Genomic DNA, 15,370 nt, shown 5'->3' with positions numbered 1-15,370 from the left:
TAAGCACTCCCTACTTGTCTCACTTCATCACAAAGCAGGATGAAAACCAGCACATAGACAATCAGTTCCAGCATGGTAGGCTCTTTCTGGAAATCCATCAGCAGGACGTAGGCAAATAGAAGGAGAAAGGCAATGTAGAATATGACAGTCCAAGCGAAGACCACAAATGGTGAAGTGAAGAACCATGCATAGTAAAAGACCAGCTTTTTGCTCCTTTCTATTGGCTTTTTCCTGAATAAAGGAAGCAAATATTGTACAATAAATTAATTATTCCTAAAAGAATTAAATTGGAAAGACTGGCTTGAAAAACAAATTTAAACATTAAACATAACCACTTACATCTGCATATGTTATCAAATTATTCTGAATTGATTTTTCAACCAGAACGTCAATTGCTAAAAGCAGATACATGATACAGCTTAGTTTCAAACTACTTGATTATTTAGGCAATGGTTTATAAAGCTAGAGTCCTCTAGAGGGGAATTCTCTACACCAAATTTATATCAATATTAATTATTATGAAAACCAGTGGGGATGGGGAATGGAGAGACTCAGCAACAGAAGCTCACTGGATGACTTAAAATCACAGAATCATAGAGTCTATGAGAACAGTGAAAATAATAAACCAGTGGAATGACTCGCCTTTAGAGGTTTTGAAGGCTTTTAAAAAGAGACTGGAAGCCATTAATCTGAAATGGTATGGGGTCTCCTGCTTGAACAGGGGATTAGACTAGAACAGTGGTCCCCAACAGTGGCCTGGCTGGGGGGCGGAGCGCATGAATGGCAGGCACACATGCGCAAAGAGCTCCATTTGTGTGAGTAGTGTGCATGTGCCTGCCCTCTAATCACACAAATGGAGCAGGAGCAGAGGGCGCTTGCACTCGCACCTGAAACTCCACTTGTACTCATGCACAAAACTCCATTCGCATGAGCAGAAGACGCTAGTGCTCACACGCAAGGCTTCACTCCTGTGAGCAAAGGACAGTTGTGTGAAAAATTCCATTCACGCAAATGGAGCTTTACACATGAGTGCAAGTACCCTCCATTCCAGTGGTGGGATTCAAATTTTTTTAGTACCAGTTCTGTGGGCGTGGCTTGGTGGGCGTGGCAGGGGAAGGATACTGTAAAACCTCCAGTTGGAGGTGGTATTTGCTGGTTCTCTGAACTACTCAAAATGTCCACTACCGGTTCTCTAGAACTGGTCAGAACCTGCTGAATACCACCTCTGCTCCGTTCACACAGGTGGAGCTTCACACACAAGTGCAACCACCCTCTGCTTGTGAAAGTGGAGCTTCGTGCGCAAGTGCAAGCCTCTTTGACTCGTATAAGTGGAGCTTTGTGCACGACACAAGCATCCTCCACTCAAGCGCCCTCCACCCACATGAGGGAGTGTTGCTTGCACGCTTGCCCATTTCTCTTGCAGTCTGGTTTCGAACAGGCCACGACCCAGTAGTGGGCTGCGGCCTGGGGGCTGGAGACACAAGGACTAGAAGGCTCCCAAGGACCCTTCCAACTTTGTTATTCTGTTATTAATTATACACCTGGAAGGGACCTTGGAGATCTTCTAGTCCAACCCCCTGCTCAAGGCAGGAGTCCTTATACCATCCTGAACAAATGGTTGTCAAATATTTTCTTAAAATCCTTCAGCAATGGTGAATCCATAACTCTGGGAGGCAAGCTGTTCCATTGTTTAATCATTCTTACTTTAGGCCAGTCATTCTGTTTTACCAAACAATCTACTTTACAGGATTGTCTATTTTAGGGGACCAATAGGAATCTTTGAGTTCCTGACTGAAAGGCAGATATTCATAGAATAATAGAGTTGGAAGGGACCTCAGAGGTCTTTTAGTCCAACTTCTTATACTATTTCAGACAAATGGTTGTCCAGTTTCTTTTTGAAAGCCTTCAGTGATAGAGTACCCACCACTTGTGAAGGCAAGCTTTTCCATTGGTTGATTGCTCTCACTGTTAAGTAGTTTCTTGTTAATTCTAAGTTGCTTCTCTCCTTGGTTAGTTTCCAACCATTGCTTCTTGTCTTGCCTTTTGATGCTTTGGAAAATAGTTTGACTCCCCTTGTCTTTGTAGGAGCCCATCAATATTGGTGCAGTGCTATCATGTCACCCCTAGACTTTATTTTCATTAGACTAGACATAGCTAGACATAGCTAATTCCTGTAATCAGTCTTTGTATATTTTAGCCTCCAGACCCCTAATAATTTTTGTTTCTCTTCTTTTTTATATTGTGGTGACCTGAACTGGATTCCAGATGTGATCTTACTAAGCGGTACTAGAAATTCACATGATTCTATCCCTCTCTTAATGCAGCCTGGATTGCATTGGCTTTTTGGGCAGCTGCCGCAAACTGTTGGCTCATATTTAAGCAATTGTCCACTAGGACTCCAAGCTTCCTCTCACAGTTACTGACATTAAGTTTCACCTATTCTATACCTATACAATTGGTTTTTCTTGTCTAGGTGTAAAACCTTTCTTTTATCTACATTGAATTTCATTTTGTTAGATAAGGCCCAGTGTTCAAATCTGCCAAGATCTTTTTGGATCTTGAGCTTATCTTCTGGGATGATAGCTATTCCTGCTAGGTTAGTGCAATCTGCAAATTTGATGAGTTTCCCTTCAATTCCCTCATCTAGATCGTTTATGAAGCATCTGAATTTTGATCACATGATCATGGGAATTCTGCAAAGGTTGTAAGTGTGAAAAATGGTAATAAGTCAGATTGTTCAATGCTACATTCACTCACATATGTACATGCACTTCATAATAAAAGACATTTTTTTACCTGAAGGAAATGAAGCCACATCCTATTAAAGGGAAAAGGAAAAGGCACAGAATGATCTTCCAATTTTTGGTGTCTCTGGAAATTTCCCCATACCATTGTTTGGAAAGAAAATTCTGAAAGATAGAATTATGAAATAATTGGGGCTTAATATGTCTGACCAAGTCAAATGCCCGAATTCTGCAATAGTAGTACAGTGGTATGTATATAATGCTCTGAATAGTTTCTGTAGAATTCTACTATTGAAATTAAGCCGATTTAACAGCCAAATATATCGCTTGTGTTTGCACATTTTGAATGATAAATTGCAAGAATAGTTAAGGGGAAAGATTGATCTTATATTGGGAACTTTTGCCCTGGCATAAACAAGAGACATGAGCTCTGAACAGGATCAAGGAGCAGTAAGACAAATCTTCATCCACCAATGCCACATGGAGAAATACAGTGATTACAACTTAAGTTTTTAAACATCAGTTGATTCATATACATTTTAACTAATGTGGCTTATATGCTGTACAATTTAAATTATATACAATTAGACCTACATAGATTTGCACATAAAATTATTCTTAACATTTTTCTCATTTAGAAAATGCATATATGTGCAATGGAAAGCATCGTGTTAGAAGCAATACTTTTTTCAAGGCAATTTCAGGGGACAATTTCTAGAGACTCATTGATTCAAATGAACTGGAGTTTGTTGAGGGAAATCAAAAGGGAAGGTTTTTTTTTCTCTTTGTCTGAGCAACATGGAAAATAAAACTATTCTCATTATTTTTAGAGGATGTGCCATTATTTATCTCCGAGGATAACAAGAACTACATGCACTACAAGTTTTTTAAAAATGTATTTAAATTTAAAAATGTACATAATATAAATATTTCTGTCTTTTTCATGTGTGTTCTGACCCTTTCAGGTTCTTTGCAATTGTAGCAGGAAGGGAGGGGATCGTTCCTGGACTTTTGATATTTTTAAATGATTTGTAGAAGAATTCATATCAAATAAACAATTGATAACAGCTGAAAATGTTGAGTTAGGCCCTTAGGAAATGAGCAACACTTAACATGCCATTTTCAGCCAAGATAAGACACACTCCCACACACATATTGCAAGTGAAAGCAGTCTGCCTTCCTGGAAGAGAAGATTAAGAGACTAGAGATGAAGCAATTAAGAAATTTCTATCTAGGTATCAGGAGAGCTGAGGAACTCTTGAATTAGCTATTGGAAACACTTGCAGAAGACAACAATTTCAAGAAGCCTTTGAGAAAACAAGAAAACCTGGAGAGGGGATAGACACACAAAGGAATGTAATAAAAGGAATCTGTTAACAAGAGTTCTTTTTCCTTAAAGCTTCAAAATAGACTTCTGAGTCTGAATTTCAAAATAATTTCCTCATTGATGATGTTTCTAGACTTCTGAACAAAGAGCAGCTGCAGCTATAACAGCACTCCCCAACTTTCCTGCCTCCACTGACTGGCAATTGCAGCAGGAAGGGAGGATAGTTTCGTGCATACAACCTAATCCCACGCATGAGCTTTGCATGTTTTCCTACCCACCGCTTGCATGGTCTGGTTTCCAAGAGACCACAGACCAGTAGCAGACTGGGGATTGGGGAGACCTAAACTGTAGGACTTGAAGAAGACATTTCTGATTCTCTCCTAAGAGATAGATGGTAATGAATCAAGAACTAGAATTTTTAGGAATTCAGATCTGACAAAAACATAAAAAACTTATGAGTTAAATTAGCTGTACAAGAACATATACTGAAGTTATTTGCATATGAAATCATACTAATAATTGCTCAGTCTAGAGTCTCTTCAACTGTGTTGATAGAACATATACAACAGTTTGGTTTTGTGTCAGACTGTCAAATCAATAAAGAGAAAACTCAGATGCTGATGTGGAAGTTAAGGATGAAAAGCCATTTTCACCCAGACTCTCTCAGAGAGTGAGATGGCTGGTCTCTAATTTGATAAATACATAAATAAATAAATCTGTATGCTCACTAGCAAGGTTTAAAATCACTGCTAAAAAGGTCAAATATTTAGCAATAGCAATAGCACTTAGACTTATATTTGGGAATGTTTAAAATAAAAACAACAACAAAGATATATTCCTGAATAATTATTTATGAACTTGGAAATCTATAACAGATGTTTCTAAATGGAAGAAACTAAATTTGTCTTGGTTAGGAAGAATGATGACTGCCTCAACTAGTCCCTGCAGTTTTCTTGACAAGGTTTTCAAAAATGGTTTGCCATTGCCTCCTTCATAGACCTGAAAGAAAGTGCCTGACCCACAGTCACCTAGCTGACTTCATAAATAAGATGGAACCAGGGCTCACAGTCTCCTGGTGTCTAGCCTGATGCCTTAACCACTACACTAAACCGCCTAAGGCACCAGGATAGAAACCAGGAGACAGTGAGTTTTAGTCCTACCTTAGGCACATCGCCAGCTGGATGACCTTAAGACAGTCTTTCAGCCCTAGGAAGCAGGCAGTGGCAAACCAGTTCCAAAATCTTGCCAAGGAAGCTGCAGGGACTAGTTCAGGCAGTTGCCAGTAGTCAAGATTTGAAAGCATTGAAAAAAGAAACAGAAAAAGAGGAAGAATTACCATAGTAAATAGGCATATTTTACCAAGACTAAATGTTGCATTTTAAATCACTGAGTATGATGTTAACAAAGATGAGCTTGTCAGCTGGAAAGTGAACAGTCCAGATTCAAGATCCTGAGCTTGTTTCTTACCCCCAGCTTACTGCCAGCCTAGCAGTTCAAAAGCATGCAAATGCAAGTAGATAAATAGGTATCACTTCAGTGGGAAAGTAACAGCATTCCATGCACCTCAGAGTATAATAATTCTGGCCACATGACTACTGAAATATCTTTGGACAACATTGCCTCCCTCAGCTAAGAAACAGAGGTGAGTACCGGCCCCAGAGTTGGACATGACTATACAGGGGAAACCTTTACCTTTACACTGTTCAGTTTTTTTCTTGATAATAAAGTTTATTTTATTATTTATTTATTTGATTGTTAATCCCACTCTTATTACTTTATAAATAACTCAAGGTGGCAAACAAACATATATTTCTTTCCTCCTCCTGTTTTCCTCACAACAGCCTTGTGAAGTGGGTTGAGCTGAGAGAGGGTGACTGGCCCAAAGTCACACAGCAACTTTTCATGCTTAAAGTGGGACTAGAAATCACAATCTCCTAGTCTAGTGCCTTAACAAGTTGACCAAACCAGCTCCATCTCTCTGTCTCTCTCTGTCTCTTAAATTATTGACCCAGATAAGTAACAAATTATATAAAATCTAATAAAAGGCCAAGGATTAAATTCAGTATTTATAGGATTCAGAAGAACAAGGCAGTCTAGCAGCTTTGAACTTCTGTTTCAGCTCTTTGAAATGGATTTCAGAATGAATTATGTCTAGTCTAACAAAGAGAAAGATTAGCAGTCTTCCAATACTTGAGGGGCCCTCACAAAAAAGAAGGGGTCTACTTATTCTCCAAGCATCAGAGGGCAACACAAAAAGTAATAAATGGAAGATCATTAGAAAGATCCAATGTAGAACTAAGGAGAAATTTCCTGAGTGAAAACAATTCATCAGTGGAATGGCTTGCCTCCAAAACTTGTGAGTGCTCCATCACTGGATGTTTTCAAGAAAAGATTGCACAACTATTTGTCCAGAATGGTATATGTAAAGCTCCTATGTATCTCTATTGGGACTCGCGAAGCTTTCCTAATCTGCTCCCGAGCTGCCGAGTTATTATTTATTTATTTATTTATTTATTTATTTATTTATTTATTTATTTATTTATTTATTTGTTTGTTTGTTTGTTTATTTATTTATTTTGTCAAGCGATTATAAGATAACAGGTATAAGTATAAACATAGTTATGAATACATGAAATGGGTACATATAAGAAAAATAAAAAAAGAAACAAAGGACAGGGACAGTAGGCACGTTGGTGCGCTTATGCATGCCCCCTACAGACCTCTTAGGAAAGGGGTGAGGTCAATAGTAGACAGCCTAAGGTTAAAGTTTTTGGGGTTTGAGAAAGAAACCACAGAGTCAGGTAGAGTATTCCAGACATTGACCACTCTGTTGCTGAAGTCGTATTTCCTGCAATCAAGTTTTGTGCGGTTTACCTTGAGTTTGTATCTATTGTGTGTCTTGTATTGTTATGGTTGAAGCTGAAGTATTCGTTGACAGGTAGGACATTGCAATGTATAATTTTATATACTATACTTAGATTGGACCAAAGGCAGCGTAGTTTTAGGTTTTCTAGGTCTAGAATTTCAAGTCTGGTGGCATAAGGTATTCTGCAATGAATAAAGGAGTGGAGAACTCTTCTTGTGAAATATTTCTGGACTTTCTCAACTGTGTTAATATCAGATACGTAATGCATGTTCCAGACTGATGAGCTGTATTCAAGTATTGGTCTAGCAAATGTTTTGTATGCTCTAGTTAGTAGTGTGATATTACCAGAGAAAAAGCTACATAGGATTAGGTTAGCAACTCTTAATGCCTTTTTGGCTATGTAGTTACAGTGGGCTCTAGCACTTAAATCAATAGAGATGAGTACTGCAAGGTCCTTGACAGAGTTTGGATCATCAACAAGGTCTTGACTATTCAGCTTGTATTTTATTTTCTGATTTTTTTTGCCAATATGTAAGATAGAGCATTTATTTGTTGAGATTTGAAGTTGCCATTTGTTTGACCATTCTGATACATAGTCAAGGACTTTTTGAAGGGTTATCTGTGGTGTTGAATAGTTTTACATCAGCAGCGAAGAGAACGCAGTTGCTCTTAATATGATCACAGAGGTCATTTATGTAGAGTATGAAGAGAGTTGGTCCTAGAACACTGCCCTGGGGACACCACTGTTGACAGATACAGAATTTGATAGGACGCTCCCAATTTTGACCATTTGTTGTCTGTTTGACAGGAATGCTTCTATCCAGTTATGCAGGTGTCCAGAGATGCAGGTGTCCAGAAGCCTTGCAGCTTCACTGAGGAATTCACACCTCAGCCAAAACAAAATACACCTTAGCTGGCCGAAGTCAAGGTCATCTCCACAGAGACCTACAATGGCCAGAGGAAGTGACTTCTACAACACACGAAATTGCTTTGTTGAGGAATGTGACTGGTGACACACCTTGGAGGGAGGGGGCAACACGGTCAGAGGCAAGGCATGAACTGGGTGAAGTCAGAACTGGCTTCATTTAGGTCATGCCAGCATGGCGCTCCTAATAAACAACTGGATTTTTTTTAAAAAAAAAATGGCTTGAGGCTCCTGATTTCATTAGGGCATTGGTTGGAACCCTGACATGCTGCCATTCTGATGGGAGGGGGCCTGTTTGACATTTTATGATCTTTGTTTTGTCTCAACTCCTGTAGATTGGCTTGCCTTGGACTGGACAGAGGGAAAGGAGTTTCTAAAACTTTTAATCTAAGGTTTTCAGCAGGAAACTTCAGATCCTGCATACTCTTCTTGATATCACTATCTCTCAATAAAAGTTCCTTTTGAAATGCTGCCTGTTTCAAGAATTCTGCTTTATGAGGGGATAGGAGAGGCAAGTCCTTATATTAGGCAGGATCTGCAAAGTGGTCAGTCCGGAGCTTTGCTCTAACGAGGGGACCTTACAAAGAATGTATGACCAGGGCAGCAAGCATGGAGAAGCTGAGTGCTGGGGGGAAACCTCCACCATGGCCCAGGCCAACGTAGCCACCGGAGGCTGGATGGATCAACTGGCTACCCTGGAAGACCCTGCAAAGCCGAGATCATCCATCAGTATGGAGAAGGAGAACTGGGAAGGGATGACCAAGGGAGTCACTCTAACCTGAGGCAGTTGGCAGCATGGTTGAAGATGCAAGCTGGAAACCCTGTCTGACAATGACAACCTGGATAGGGAGCTGGACTGAGGAAATTGCCTCATGAAGCATGCCATGCAGTTCATATTGGAGGCTTTACAAAACCTAAAACTCTGAGATGCCATGGGTCACATGGATGGGGCCAATGAAAGGCACCCTGGCTCTGGAGGGAGCTGCTTCCATATAGATGGTGACCCTCCACAATGCCAATGCCCCAGAGCTTCAGAACTTTGATCACTTTATGACAGCCCTGAGACAGAGATTTGAAGATCCCCTTGGCAAACCACAAGGCCAGGGATCACATTAAAACTGTGAGAGCGGGTCGGCACCTGATAGCTGAGTACACAGAGGAGTTTCAAGATCTGGCTTGCCATGTGTACTGGCCAAAAGACCAGTGAGCTGCTTTAAGGATGAGCTGAATGATAACCTCTACCATGCTTGCATTACTTGGGGAGCCTCAAATCACCTCCATGACTGGTACATCCTCGCAGAGGAGGCAGAGATTGACCAAGCAAGGAACTAGTATGAGTCTGGCTGAGTCTGGAAACAGTCCACACCCAATGGGAAACAAGATGCCACTAACGGGGAGACAAGCCAAATAAAGAGGCAGCCGCAGCCTCAAAGGGCAAGCCACTGCAGTCCAAGAGTATTGAGACCTAGATGAGGTGTTCAGCGAAGTGGGCTTGGATGAACTCCCTCCCCATCGGCTCCATCCGCTACTAGTTCTCCAGAACTGGTCAGAACCTGCTGAATACCACTTCTGCCTGGGATGCTTCCAGTTTAATGTACTCTCCTTTCGACTGCAGGGTGGCCCTGCCGTATTCATGCAGTTGATAAACAAGGTGCTCCATGAACACCATTATAAAAGGGTTTTGGCATACCTTGATGACATATTAATTTACACCAAAACAAAAATGGAGCATGTGAAACATTTTGGGCACTCCTAAACAAACTCTGTGTGGCTAAACTCTACGCCAAACTCACCAAATGGGAGTTCCATAAGGACAAAATAGACTATTTAAGCTATTGCATTTACCAATGGACTTGGAGAAAGTGCGGGCAGTGGTTGAATGGGCACCTCCCCGCACAAGAAAGCAACTACAGAGCTTCCTTGGCATTGCCAATTTCTATAGGCAGGTCATTCCCGCTTTCGCTCAAATTGCATTGCCTATCACTAACTTGCTAAAAACAAGAGGGAGGACATAAACTTAGCCAGCCTCTAAACTGGACCATGGAATGCCAAGCTGCATTCCAAAAACTAACAGCACTTTTTCCCACTGAGCCGATGTTAAAATACCTGGATGCGGGGAAGCCTTTTGTCATCCAAGCGGATGCCAGCAGCGTAGCAAGAGAACGAGTAGGGCCAGCTGCAGCCATGTGGATACACCTCAAAAAAACCCTAACAGACATGCAGCAATGGTGGGCAGTGTTGGAGAAAGAAGCCTACGCTGTCCGCTGAACTCTCCTCACTTGACGCCATTTCCTGGAGGGGAGCAATTCCAGGTGTAGACTGACCATAAGAACCTGGAAGCCCTCAAGACCCAGAGGAAACTAAGCAAGTGTGCTGGGCCCAATACTTCCAATGTTGCAACTTCACCTTCTGCTATCTCCTGTGGGGGGAGGGAACTTCCTGCGTGACACCTTGTTGAGACTGCCGCAGTACAATACCAGCAAGCCAGATATTGTCAAAGCCCTATTCCCAGTTTCACAATTAGCAGCACGAGTGATCACTAGGGTGCAAGTGAAAGGGGACCCCTCTCTGGACAATGCCATCACTGTAGCTTTTAAACAAGCTTTAGTCAATGACGAGTGGACCACAAAGTCTCCTGCACAATGAAGGATGACTTGCACTGCGTGGGAGGAAAACTGTACATCCCAGCCAGTCAAAGATTAAAACTCATGCAAATATGCCATGACTCCAAAGTGGCAGGGCACTGCACTTACTGAAAAGACAATTCTGGTGGCTGTCCCTCAAGAAGGACATTGAGAGCTATGTCACCAGCTGCCTTGTTTGTTGTGCTTTTGCTAAAAGACAACAAGGGAAAATGCCTGGCCCATTGCAAACAGTAGCTGAACCTTCAGCACCCTGGAGAGAGATCTCCATGGACTTCATTGTAGAGCTGCCCAAAAGTGCAGGAAACACTGTCATTTGGGTAGTGACGGACCTGTATTCAAAATAGGTTCACTTCCTTTCATGCCAGAAAATTCCTACAACTAAAGCACTAGCCAAACTGTTCCTAAACCATATATATCGCTTACATGTTGCCCCGCAGAGGATAATTTCAGATCACGGGGTCCAGTTCACCTCAAAGTTCTAGAGGGCATTCCTGGCCCTCAGGAACTGGGTTCGAGTCATCATCCACAAACAAATGGTGGATTGGAATGCACAATCGTGGTCCTGTAACAGTACTTGAGATGCTTCATAAACTACCAACAAGATGATTGGACCGACCTCATGCCCTTCGTGGAAGTCACCTATAATAATGCAGTTCATACCAGCACCGGGTTCACCCCTTTCTGGGTAGCCACTGGTCAAGACTTTAACCCAATTCCAGAGCTTCCAGCTGAGGAACCCACCATACCCACCCTGAAGGAGTGGATAGAGCAGCTACAAAACACATGGCCAGTAGTACGTAAAGTCTTAGACGAAGAGAGATCAGCTTGCAAAGCGCAGGCAGACAAAAAATGAATAGAGCCAAAACCATTCCAGGTTGGGGATAGGGTGTACCTTTCCACTTGATTTCTACAGTCCCTGCAACCCTCAAAAAAGCTAGGGTCAAAATTCATAGGACCTTTCCCCATCACATTAGTCATAAACCCAGTTACAGTAGAGCTCCAGTTGCCAAAAACACTGAGACAAGTACATCCAGTGTTCCACTGCAGCCTCCTAAAACCTGAAATATCCTTCCCCCCTGAGACCTAAGGCTGTCACACCATCACAACCCATTATGGTTGAGGGTGAGCAGCATTTTGAAATCAAGAAAATACTGGTGGCTTGGAAAAATCTCCTTTCATCTGGAAATAAATAGGTACACAAGAAACATATTAGAGCTCCTAGGCTACTTAAGCGACTTCATGCCTGATACCCACATAAGCCTAATTAACTTCTTGTGTTTCTTTTCTCCCACTCCTTGTTTCTTTTCTTACAGTGGATCTCTCCTTCTCCTAGGGGGGTGGGTGGCATGTCAGATTTATATATGAGGTAACAAAAATCAAAGGCAAGAATATTGGATAGGAGAGACCAGGTGGTAGTGCATGCAGAAAGTTCTGAGTTATCTTAGAAGATCACAACTATGAGTCACTAGTGTGATGTAGCTGCTAAATAAGCTAATGAAATCGAACATTGCATCTTGACACTGAGCATTGTTCCAAGAGCCTTGTTGGTGCAGTGGTTAGATTGCCGTAATTGCAGGCTACTTCTGCTTACAGCCAGCTGCCTGCTATTTGGCAGATTGAATCTCACCAGGCTCAAGGTTGATTCAGCCTTCCAGCCTTCCAAGGTGGGTAAAATGAGGACCCAGATTGTGGGGGCAATATGATGACTCTGTAAACTGCTTATAGAAGGCTGCTTATAAAAGTATAAACTGCTTATAAAAGCACTATAAAGTGGAATATAAATCTAAGTGGTATTGCTATTGCTTTTTATTCTGTAATTTTCAAAATTGCACACAGCCTAGACAATGAATGCATTTTAAGAAGAATACTGACAAATTGAGTGGGGCCAGAAGACAGCAGTCAAAATGATAAAGGGGCTGAGAAAAAAAGTTATTAGCTAAAGACGCTGGGAGGAAAGAAGAGTTCAGGGAAATTTGATAGCTGTTTTCTTGCAATTGAATTAGATGTTTTTACTGTTATTCCAGAAGATAAAATAAGAAACAGTGGATTTAAATTGCAAGCAGGTAGACATTGGGAAGAATTTTCTGAGTGTAATGGAATGGGCAGGAGGTGATAGACTCTCTAGTAATATTTATGTAGAAGCACACTGGGCATGCTCTGGTAGTGGATTAATGAACAGAGCAGGAGGTTGTACTAGATAATCTCTAAAGTCCCTTCCAATATTTATATTCTGTAACTCTAAAATGAAAGTTTTTCAAAATACTTTCCAAATAATTATGGACATATTTTACTAGATGTAAAGCTTCTTTTATTGACTAATTCTATTTCAATAATGAGATATTAATGTTGCACATTTTCTGCAGATGAAGTAAACCATTTGAAAAAGCTGATTTTGTGAGTGAATAGAAGCAGGGAGATATAATGGGTACTTCACTTAACCTGTTTCCTGATTATTGTTTTCCTGTTCCAAATCTCAGACATGCAGTTTTTTCAAACACATGGCTCCTCTGCATTTAAATTTGAGAAGAAAGAGAAATAAGTTTCTGAATTCCTAATTATTCTAACAGAAATCATTTTTCTCTATCATCAAAGAGCTATTTCAGATAAAAATATTTTCCATGAATGAAATTAATATTGGCATGAGCAAGGTACATGATATTTACCATGCAATCCTATATTTAATATGTTCATAACTGAATCTCACTCAAAAGTTGTAATCGCAAGATTTATGGATATAGGATTGCAGTCTATTCTATTTCAGCAAATAAGACATGTAAATTGGTTGTATGTTCTTATCTTTGCTGTTTTACCTGGACTCCTGGCTGAGCAATGAATTGTTGATCCTTAGCTTCTACTGCAAGTTCTAGACAACTCTTTCCACCCCATGCTTCACAGGAGTAAATAAGTAGCTGTTCTGCCAGATCTTCATCACTGCTGTAACATTCTGTGAACAATTCTAGAACAATTAAAATTCAGAGTAGTTAAAAAGCTATTCTTCGTTTTTAAAATTTGCCTGTTAAGTTCTATATCGTCAATTTTCATGGCTTCTAAAATCAGTTGTGGTTATCAACCCCTATCCCAAGGCTTCAGTGATACGGAGAGCTGACACCTTGCAATCCTGGCCACTGTTTATAATCATGCCCTGATCTTAGAGGAAAAAAACTAAACTCAATTCTAGACCAATTATTTTGCCTGAAAAAACTCCCAAGTTCAGTTGCATAACATCCACATAAGTACATAGATTGAGATTTGCTGCTATCATAGCTGATTGAGACAAATATTGTTAAATCTCTGAACATTGTTCTCCATGCCATGGGCAGCTATAAATTAACCTTACCTTAAATATAAAAAAACATTGTTATCTCTAAAATCTTACTACTTCTCTAAAGAAACTCAGCATATATTTGCATTGATTCTCTTCTTCTCAGCTAAGATACAAGCTCATCTCCTTTTTGGAGTTCAGCTGGGCCCCTATAGGTCATTTCTTCCTCTAGAGTTCAGCCCAGGTTTTTGAGATCTATTTTTCAAATACCTAGCTGTCTGTGTTCAGAAGATGGCAGTTCATTGTGAAACTGGCCTACTCAAAATAGAAACTTCTGCCTGGATTTTCATTTTTTCCTATTGGCTTACGCTCACTTTTTTTCAGCAAGCTTGATCTCTTTAACTATGACCAATAGTTTTCAGTCTTCCTGGTGCCAGACAAATTGCACTTCTATGGCTTTTCAGAGCCAGCCATCACCCTGATGGACTACTGAACATGCACTGATCTTAAACAATATGGCGTTGATTTAGAGCTGCAAGCAGACATATCAATTTCTACCTAGAAACTTCTTTTTTGAATCACTCTACACACTTTCTCCAACCAGCCAGATACTTTAGTCACATAACATTTCTGAAATTTAAAAGGACTTTCTCTCTGGCTAAAATTCAGTGTCTTCCGAATAGCACTCACTGAAGGGAGATACTGAAAGATCTCTTTTGTACATATTATCACTAATATTACTAGTAGATAGAGCCCATGTCCATTTAAATGATGATACTCTTACGACTCAAAAATGCTGAGAACAAATAATGAAACTTTGCCATGTCTGTGCATGACAAATGCCTCCTTGCATTTCACACAAAAGTGAAATGGGAAAAGCAGGAAAAAAAGACTGGCCCTTTGCAGACTCATCTAGCTTAAAAAAAACAGAGATTAACTAATAGAATCCTTCTGAACTTCATTCAACTACATGTCAGTTTCTTATGCCTGTCACATTGGCATTTAGTTTACTTTGATTTTTATAAACACACAAAGAAAAATGAATTTGCATATAAATATATAATGTAAATATCAAACTTCAACAATATAATTTATTTGCTCCCTAAAGCATCAGTATCTTAATAAATATTAATATTTGTTATGCCAAGGGCATAACATTTCTGCCAGTTTTAAATCTGAGTTATTCTTAAGTCTATGTCAATCATAAGTCTAATAATGTGTTTTAACCAAAACACATGTTCCTACAAGCTGTAGGAAGCTCTCCTCCCCAGATTAAAATATTATTTATTCTTAAGAAGAGGCAGAATAAAATATTTCCCCTAAAGGAGCAATTGAGAAAAATCCTTACAAAGACAGAAAGCAACCACAGTCTTCCTATTGTAGGAAAACAGCCTCAAGCAGAAACATGGAGTGGTCAGTCTTTAGAAGATTTTGTATGTGGCAAAAAGCAAAAAAATACTGGACAAAATACATACATGATTGGAAAAAATGATAAAATAGCATATTGATTTGAAGCTAGAAATATTTCTTTTGGGGATTCTACCTGAAAAATATAGTAAGGAAAATGCATATTTCATTATTCATATTTAACTGCTGCTAAA

At 40.0% G+C, this 15,370-nt stretch overlaps 1 protein-coding gene across 1 annotated transcript in view; it reads right to left on the bottom strand.

The window, feature by feature from the left end:
* The window catches only part of TRPM8 (transient receptor potential cation channel subfamily M member 8), a 106,301-nt gene that overhangs the window by 34,730 nt on the left and 56,201 nt on the right, over positions 1 to 15,370 (bottom strand). Inside the window, exons 15-17 of the mRNA XM_026679005.2 lie at positions 13,318 to 13,463; positions 2,797 to 2,909; positions 24 to 231 (exon numbers count right to left, since the gene is read on the bottom strand). Coding sequence (XP_026534790.1) covers positions 24 to 231; positions 2,797 to 2,909; positions 13,318 to 13,463 — 467 coding nt within the window. The remainder of the gene's footprint in view (positions 1 to 23; positions 232 to 2,796; positions 2,910 to 13,317; positions 13,464 to 15,370) is intronic.

Source organism: Notechis scutatus, chromosome 1, assembly GCF_049901735.1.
Source record: "Notechis scutatus isolate UNSWTSFEM ecotype Mainland chromosome 1, rNotScu1.2, whole genome shotgun sequence".
NCBI lineage: Eukaryota > Metazoa > Chordata > Lepidosauria > Squamata > Elapidae > Notechis > Notechis scutatus.
The sequence above is the reverse complement of the archived record's forward strand: the minus strand, read 5'-3'. Positions and strand labels throughout refer to the sequence as shown.